Source organism: Lynx rufus, unplaced genomic scaffold (assembly GCF_022079265.1).
Source record: "Lynx rufus isolate CCGP_SWC_20201006 ecotype Redwood Valley unplaced genomic scaffold, mLynRuf1.p SCAF_5, whole genome shotgun sequence".
Classification (NCBI taxonomy): domain Eukaryota; kingdom Metazoa; phylum Chordata; class Mammalia; order Carnivora; family Felidae; genus Lynx; species Lynx rufus.
In genome coordinates this window covers 37,012,575-37,021,359 of record NW_025814867.1, presented here as the reverse complement: position 1 = coordinate 37,021,359, position 8,785 = coordinate 37,012,575, and the positions used below count along the sequence as shown (strand labels likewise).

The 8,785-nt window shown below is 39.9% G+C and overlaps 1 protein-coding gene across 2 annotated transcripts; it reads right to left on the bottom strand.

The window, feature by feature from the left end:
• Positions 1-630: 630 nt before the first annotated feature.
• On the bottom strand, positions 631-6,986 carry RNF7 (ring finger protein 7). 2 transcript variants are annotated; one of them, XM_047100119.1, is made up of 3 exons: positions 6,757-6,986; positions 3,109-3,156; positions 631-1,570 (listed from the first exon to the last, which is right to left on the bottom strand). In XM_047100119.1, the coding sequence occupies exons 1-3, from the start codon at positions 6,929-6,931 to the stop codon at positions 1,452-1,454; spliced, it is 342 nt and encodes a 113-aa protein (XP_046956075.1). In that variant the 5' UTR covers positions 6,932-6,986; the 3' UTR covers positions 631-1,451. The 2 variants fall into 2 exon arrangements, with proteins under 2 accessions (XP_046956075.1, XP_046956076.1); XM_047100120.1 differs by having other exon boundaries at positions 6,764-6,986.
• Positions 6,987-8,785: the final 1,799 nt, after the last annotated feature.

Below are 8,785 nucleotides of genomic sequence, written 5' to 3'. Positions count from 1 at the left end.
AAGCCTATGAATTCTAGTTTTTAAATTATATTTTAACATTCTTTTATGTATCTGCATCACTTAGATATAAGAAGATTCAGATTGACAAACTGAAGAAGTGAATGATAAAGATTTATTTTTCAAAATTCATAGCTTGTGGCCTTTATTATGGAATAATTCAAAATAAACTTGTGGTCCATAAACTGTTACCAGATAACCTCCATTAAATGTGAATGAGTTTGATAAAATTTAAGTATTTTCTCACACTTCACATTTCCAGGTAATAAACTTTAAATTTTATTACTACCAAATAAGAGTATATGAATATTTTTTCAAATTAAAGCATTCACTTGACATATTAGCTTATTAACATGAAGCTTAAAGTTGTACATAAAATTGTAATAATGATGGGGAGCCTGGGTGGCTTAGTTGGTTGGGCGTTTGATTTCGGCTCAGGTCATGATCTCACGGCTTGTGAGTTCGAGACCCGCGTCAGGCTCTGTGCTGACACCTCAAAGCCTGGAGTCTCTTCAGATTCTGTGTCTTTCTCTCTCTCTCTCTGCCCCTCCCCTGCTCACACTCTGTCTCTGTCTCTCAAAAATAAATAAACATTAAAAAAAAATTAAAAAATTGTAATAATGACAATTCAAATGAAGTAAACAGAATAAACCATTTATTAAAACACTGTGTAATAAAATAAACTTTTTGACCCAGTGCTACAGTGGTAAACATTTTCCCCTCATTAACATTCCACCTAAAACAGTTAAATAACAACATAATCTGACCAGAACAAATACTTCTGTTCTTTACCATTCAATGCTTGGACAGTGAGGTGAGTGCAGGTTTAGGTTTTCTTGATGAACCAAAGATAGAGGATAATAGCCTAAAAGACAACCACAATTCCATATGCCTGAAGATTAAATTTTATTTACCCTGTTCACTGGTCCAAACTTAAAATTTTCATTATATCATACAAAGACTTCATGAATCACCCCCTCCCAGCCAAAAATAAATATGAGGAACAAATTAAGGATAGGAGTTGGGTTTTAAACTGCACTTTATTTGTTTCTGTAACATTGTCTTTTTTTTTTTTTAACTGATCAACTATAAGCATGCAACAAATTCTCTTCTGAATGGAACTACTTCCACAACCCCCGGGGATACCAATAAGCAAATTATAAAGTCATTAAATTTGTAGCTCTCTCCTCCTTTAAAGCACTTCTAAGCAGTGTGTGGGATACATACCACAGAGGTAGGAAAGACCATCTTTAATAAATTATCTTCTTAATTGTAGAGAATTTCTGAAAATAAAACAAAATGCTAAGCCATGCCTTTGATGAGTACCAAAGGACCACAGAGCCATCTCCTCCTATTTGAAGAAATAGTTCCCTGGAGTGTTCTGGCCTTTGTAGGGCACTTGATAACAAGATCCACCAGGGCTCCAAACAAATGCACTAAGAAAGCCTCCACTCTCATTTGCCGATTCTTTGGACCACCCAATCCTGCTGGCAGAGAGGGCAGCGATTGTTCTGTTTCACCCACAGGGACATGCAGCAGTTGTGGAAGGAATGATTACATTCTCCCCAGACCACTGAAAGGAAAAAAAAAAAAAGGAATATTTGACATTACATATTTTAATTTAAATTATCCAACTCAAAATTACAGGTTATTTTATATTATGAAGAATAATCATGATTCATAATCTTGAATAAAGATGGCTAATTAGTCAACATTTTTTCTATCTATAAAGAAAATAACAACTTACCTGTGTAAACCACACTTAAGAAGTGAGATGAGGTGCTCTGACTGGGGGACTTTTTCATCATTGTTTAGAGTCTGTGAGTGATGTGGTGGCCCCCAGCCCCTACACAGCTCCACATGCTGTCTTCCTGAAGTTAGGAGATTAAAGAACTTGAGCCTTCCTTAGATCCCAGACCTTCTCAGTCAAAGACTGACCTTGGAGACCTTTTGATCTTTATTTTATTGAAAAATATCCTCCTGATTTTTATTTACCAACATGAGTTTTCAGTTCATAGTAATGTTATAAATAGATGACATACTTCTAAACATTATCAGCTGTACATCTACTCAGTTATTTTCTAGAAGTGTTGATGTCATCCATAAGCAGTGCAATTCCTCATGTGACAAACACATGAACTTTTCAAAGTGGCTGGCTAGAAACAGAGGACTTTCTGTGATCAAAGAAAGGTGCCCTAAACCTCACAATTCTCAAGTTAAATATTTCTTAAACCAATGGCAATCTCCCATAATCTGAAATGCAATCTCAAATGTGGGCTTTATTTGTCCCTTGCTTGACCTATATGATAACAGAACAATGAAAGAACATGGAAAAAAAGAAAAAAATAACCAACTTCTTATGAAAACTGGCTACAGGGAGTAGGAAGCAAAAGGAAATCACTGTAAATGTTTCAGGAGGAAGAAACAGGATTTGATAAATACTGAATAAATCATTATTAAAAAGCTATATATAAACAACGCAAACACAAAGTACAAAGTTAACCTTTCATTTTCAGAAAAGCTTTTATACATAGCAATCTAGAAGTGATGACTTCAAGAACTAGGACATAAAAACCTTTGAACTGCTTAAAATATTTATCCTAAAACAACTGTTGTAGTCCCAGGCTATTAGCAAAATTCAACAGATTTCCATATACAAACTATATTGCAAAAGAGAGCACTTAGAATTTTTTCTATGTTGGCTGAAAAGTTAAATACTGAATAATAACAGTACTGAAAACTGCAATGCTTTATTAGAATAAAACCCTACCAAATCTGACCTATAACACAGTTAAAATTTAAATGACATTTTGGTAATCCCTTAAAATTTTCTTAACAGAAAAGAATTATTTCTTTGTTGGTTATCAAATATTTACTATGGCCATGTCTGGAATATATAATCAATTCTTCTTAATTACAGGCAATAAAAGAACTTGCAGATTAATTCCATTAAGGCCTTTTGAGAACTAACACATTTTACATTAATAATAGATCACTGCTTTACAGTTTATTTTTATGTATTGATAAAGTCAATCTTAATCACAAATTCAAACATCCCCACTGAGAGAAAACCTTCAGTTGAAAAAGCAAGAGAATGAAATTACAACATACCAACACAATCCTCTTGTTTGTTTTCAGCTTGACATCTAAGACAGGCATCTAAAAGTAAACAAATAGCAATTCTCATTCTGATGCTCAGAATGCAATTTCTAAAACCCAGACACTTCAAAGTCAAATAAAAGCCCAAAGGGTTAGAGATGGAGATAAAAGATTCAAACTATTTATCTCTCATCTAAACATAACTGTTTAAAGATGAATAAAGTGCAAGGCACTCTACTGATTTACTTATGACCAGGAGCAATTTCACATGGGTTACCGACCCTCTATTTTCACCAGCTCTGATAAAAAGGTGTCCCCGAGGTGGATTCAACCACCAGAGAAAACTATGCCATACTTCATTATATTAGAAGTTCCTATAAGCTGACTGGGCATGCTCACATAGATCAACCTTGGGGGTAGCTTATTTTCAAGACACCTTTTAAACGTAAGCCATGCATATAAATTGGTATTTGCCTGTACACACATACAGAAACTCTAGAAGAATAATCAAGTAACTGATAATAAAGTCTACCTAAGAGAAGATGGAGTGGGAAGCAGTCTTCATTGTATAGTTTCTTAAAATTCTGAATTTTGTGACTGTATGATCTATATAAAAATTAAATTAAAATTAATTTTTAAAGAACCTCTTAAATACTAGATTCTCTCTCTCTCTCTCTTTTTTTTTTTTTTTAAGAAAATGCTCCTTCTACAAATATGTCTGAGTCCAAAGCATTTATCCAACAATGGCAATGCATTTTAATAATTTACTTGGGAGTGCATTTTAGGAATGGGAACCTAAAGGGTACATTAGTTTTCAAAATTTAATCTATACTACTATTTGCTTGATGAAGGAGGTACTATAGGATATTTTAGGGACCAATGAAATGGATTCATTCACTAGCTGGAAGAGGAGTCCAAGATGGGTAAAAGGAAGTTCAAACCAACAACAACAACAAAATAGTTTTTAACATAAATTAGAGAAAAAGAATTCTGTAAAAATAGATACACAGTGGAGCTGAAGCCTGGTCCTTTTCTTAACACTGGATTATGCTCAGGCATTTGTTTGCTCCTCCCTGCATGCTCTTACCCTAAAAAAACACACCACCCTGGCCACTTCGGTGTGGACTGAAAACAACCACTGCCTCCTGAGGCTTTCTTCAATCCCACAATTACTGAGTATCTGCTCTGTATATGGAGTTATGCACTGGGGACACCAAAATGACCAAGTCTGGGTCCCTGGTCTCACCAGGAAATGGGGAGGTAGGCAGGCAAACAACTAAATATCATAAGGATCATGATATAAGGGTGAAGACACAGCTCTGGTTCTGTATAATCACAGAATTACAGTCTGTGTACCCAACTACCTCTTTCACAAATTAGGAAAACAAGACTCCAGAAGGTATGTCAAATGTCCAAGTTAACATAAATAGCCATGAAGGGTTACTCTGGCTCTTTAGAACGCAGCAGTACTAGCAAACCTATTTTCCTCTTCTTCAACACTTGCTCACTGTGCCATCTGCTCCTTTCAGAATGAAGGAAACCAGAGAGTGTTAACCGCATCAGAATGGGCTGACAGGCAAATCTTGGGTCAAGAAGTCATAACAAATCATTTAGGTGTATGAGAGGAATTTGAAAAATTAAGGAATTAAGTGGCCTCTTTTGCAGAATCTAGGAATCTCGGGATTATGACTGACATTTGATTTAGACTCATTATCAAAACCCAACCTAAATCTATAAAAAGTCCTAAGGTTTTAGATAAAAGAAAAAAATTCTTTTCACGATATTCCTAAAATCTAAAACAAAACATTTCTAAGGAGTACAATAACAGTAACTCCTTTTAGAATGATGCTAACTAGGGTTAGCTTGGGAAGTCTGAAAAACAAACTTCCTTCTGCTGTCACCTGACCACTAAATGGATTTTAACACCTCATAAAGAAAATACAAAGGTCTAGTCCAGAACACTTTGCTGAACTCAAAGTACAGCTGTTGCAAATCTGCAAAATTAATCCACAGTAGCAGAACACTTGCTATAATTAGAAAGCTAATGTGAATGTGAAACATTTATAGCCCATATTTTGACTTACTCCAAATATCCCAGTAAAGTTTATGTGTTGCAAAGATGTCAACCATTACTCTGAATTCTGCATTTCTACCTACAGATCTAAAATTTTTCTTTGGGTAGAAATATAAAACACACTTTTCAGGAACATTCTTCATTTTGAACTAAAGGATAGTTAGGGGATAAAATTTTTAGCAAAGCTTGTCTTGCAAAAGAAGAAAAGATTAAGTTGCCTGGATAAGTTAACGACGCCACCCAAACTGGAAATTATGATTCTAGTTCTTAAGTAAGGGGTGGGGTAAGGGGGCTGTATTGCAGGCCAATAAGCTAGGTACTTTTAAGACCTAATATGCAAAACAAGTGGATCATGTCTGAAATCAAGTTCTTTCAAAAGTAAAAAGTAAAAAAAAATCTGAATCCCTTTGCTGTAAATCCTCTTTGAAGCAAGTCCTCATGAATAAAAAACAAGTGTGTACTAAAGAGTGTAAATTGAAAAAATCTCTTGATTCTGGTAGGTTTAAATTTCACCCCTTGAGAGAGAAATTCTGTTTATTTTCTCCAATTCTGTCATTTTTCAGAGCAAGACACAAAGTTTTCAAGCTATACAACCTCAGTTTTCACCTACCCCCAAGAAACAAAATTAAGATTCTCTCTCAGTAGTTTTAAATGCTCTGTTTAAAAATATAGCTGGCATTTAGAATAGCATCTCTTTTTCAAGGTGGTCTGAGATCTTAAAAAAGACAGGATATAAAATATAAAAGGATGAAGCTGTTCTGAAAGGTTTCGCGTGGCCCAGTAGTTTTATTCGAAATATCACAGAAAGAAGTTAAGACTTATTTGTACAACAGGGCTCTCCACAAAGGCCTGAATCAGAGCAGGGCAGGATCTTCAGAAAATGGCATCCTTTGATAGGAAGGGCCAGAAAAAGTTTTATGTTTCTGAATAAAGGGCTTACATTCTTCAACTCCCATGAACCTCAAAAATATTCGTGAACCACACTGTATCCCCCTTCAAGACAAGCGAGTGCCATCTGACCCATCCTGAAACATCCAGAGTTAAAAGCCCGCAGAATAGCAGTCGCTAATTCGGAAATGGACATGGCTAGGAACATTTTCTTCCTTTCGCCTCTCAAGAGCGAACTGAGGGTGTCGTTTCTGTGGAGGATGACTCCAGAGCATCACTTTGGTGCGTGACCACAACCATTAAAGTGCCCTACTTATTCAGGGCCTTTACCCTGAACCCTCTGCGGTCTGCTTTTAGACATGGAGCTGGCCAAACAAACCCAAGTGGCTTCTCCCAGCGGCCAACAAATCATCCAGTTTTATTTCCTTGGCCACACCCATCACTACCAGAAATTACCTTAATTCCTCAGCTCACTGCCGGTTTCTATCCCTAGAATACCAGGTCCGGGCGCTGGGCGCCTGCTGAGCCCCAGGCGGCGGCAGCAGCAGCCCTCGGGCCAGCAGCAGCACCGGTGGCTCCCGGCATCCCCGCCCCCACTCCTCTGGACTGGGGTCTCTCCCAGCATTCGCCCGTCCTTCACGCCCAGAATCGGCCCGCGGAGGCCGTAGTTCGGCCCCGGCCTCGCGTGCAGCGCTTACCCATCACCTGGACCCTGCAGATGGCGCACGTATCGCACTCCACGTCCCAGCTCCACATGGCCACCGCGTTCCACTTCTTGAGAGAGAACATTTTGTCGCCTCCTGACTTGGAGCCTGCGCTCCCGGAGTGAGAGGACAGGGCGCAGGGTTCCTCGCCGTCTTCCACGTCGGCCATGGCGGCGGCGCGGAGCCGACAGCGGAGACGTTAAGTCGGGGTAGGCGGGCGGCTATGGCGGCTCTGTGGGGCCGCCCGGCGGGCTCACAGCGCCGCCTGCAGGCCGCGGGCCACCGCGGTGCCTACGACAAGGACCGCCCGGATTGGCTGGCGCGGCCCAGTGACGTCACATGACGCTAGCGCTCTGCCGCATTTCTCCCTGCACCTCGGCTCGCTGGGGCAACCCCGAGGGCTGAGGGCCTCCAGGGAGTTTCCGTTGTGAACCCCGGGCGGTGTGCTGTTGAGTGTTGCTCTCCCGTGCTCCGGAGCACACTGTGCAGGCATCAGATGCCTTGCTGTGTGACTTCGTGAAATTTACCACTCTCACAAATTATCTTGTTAATGTAACCATTTGTCTCGTTCCCCGCCCCCCAGCCCCCGCCCCGCGACTCGTAAACTCTTTCAGAGCTGAGACCAGGCCTTTAACACCACCTTCTTCTTGGTATCTAGGAAACGTCTGGCCTCAGAAGTTCTGAGAAACCTGGTTCAGTGGTTCTCAAACTTTTTGGGCTCAGGACCCCGTTATACTTAAAAATTATTAGGACCTTAAAGAGACTTTATGTAAGATGCATATATTTGCTTTTTAATAAATTTTAATTGAGTGAAAAGAGAGAAATCGCTCTGAATACTGTTATGCAAATAGTTTTGACCTATTGGTCCCCTGGAAGGATGCCAAGAACCCTGGCATCCAGGCTCCGAAAACCTCTGATCTAGTTTGACCTCCTCCTTTTAATAAGGTCCAGAAAAGTAATTTAAGGAGTACACTGCTGTTACGTGAAGCTGACAGTTATGAAACGTGGGTTCTTCTACTTTTAGCCCGGGGTCATGTTCTTCCGTTTTCTCAAGCAAAGCAGACAACATCTTCATTTAAAAGATAAGAACGCTGAGGTAGTGAACGCCTAAGGAGATGCCTGATCACCACCACCACCTAGTGGTGGACACCTGTTACCAAAGGTTTGGAATTCAGAACATCCGATCTCCTCTTAATGGGCCTCTCAACATCTCTTGGTCTCCTGATACTGGGCCTTGTGCCTGGATAGGAGCTAACCAAACTCAAGGAGTTTGGCAGAGGATACAAGGATGCATAAATATGTAAAAATGGAAATGTGGACACAGGGTCACATTTGGCTAGATGCTATGTGTGCTGCTTGTTGAGTGGAATGTGAAGTGCTGTGAAGGACAGAGATAATGCTGAGGACTGATGCTGTCAGGAAAAGCCTCATGGAAGAGGTCAAGTTTGAACTGGGGGGAGATGGGAGGCCCTCCAGACCAGGAAATGAGTGAAGAAAGCACTCCTCTCCCAAGCTGTCAGCCAGCCAGAGCAGAGCAGTAGAAGTGGTGGCAGATGTTAATCTGACCACACTAACTTTATGAGCCAGATAAAAATGCTTGTAAACAAACCCAGATGAACCATACAAAACACATGTTCTGTTCATGTTAAACGACCACACATCAGACTAGAGACGGCTCTAAATGCAGACATCTAACAAAGGAGGAAGGCCGGTACTAGACAAGGATAAAATGCACTCTGCTGTTGGGAACGGGGCGGTTTGAAAGAAAAAGGAGAGACATGCAGTTGAAATGCTGAAAACTCAAGGACACTCTTTTTTCCCTACACTTTAACATCTCTTCAACTGGACAGAACTTCCCCTACCTGCTCCAGCTGGATTGCTCTCTGTACTGAGGAAAAACGTACTCATCTTTGTGTCTTCACTCACTGCTCTTTGCCAACATATATTCATATATTTCTGGGTAATCACAGCACTTACTGTACTCTTTTGTCACCAGGTCACATAGCAACCAAAAAAGGCTATT

Coding starts and splice junctions, on each gene's coding strand:
- RNF7 (XM_047100119.1), bottom strand. CDS start 6,931: ATGGCCGACGTGGAAGACGGCGAGGAACCCTGCGCCCTGTCCTCTCAC. Junction 3,157..6,756: donor CTGCAGGGTCCAGGTGATGG/GTAAGCGCTGCA, acceptor GTTTACTTTTAG/ATGCCTGTCTTAGATGTCAA. Junction 1,571..3,108: donor CAAACAAGAGGATTGTGTTG/GTATGTTGTAAT, acceptor TTTTCCTTTCAG/TGGTCTGGGGAGAATGTAAT.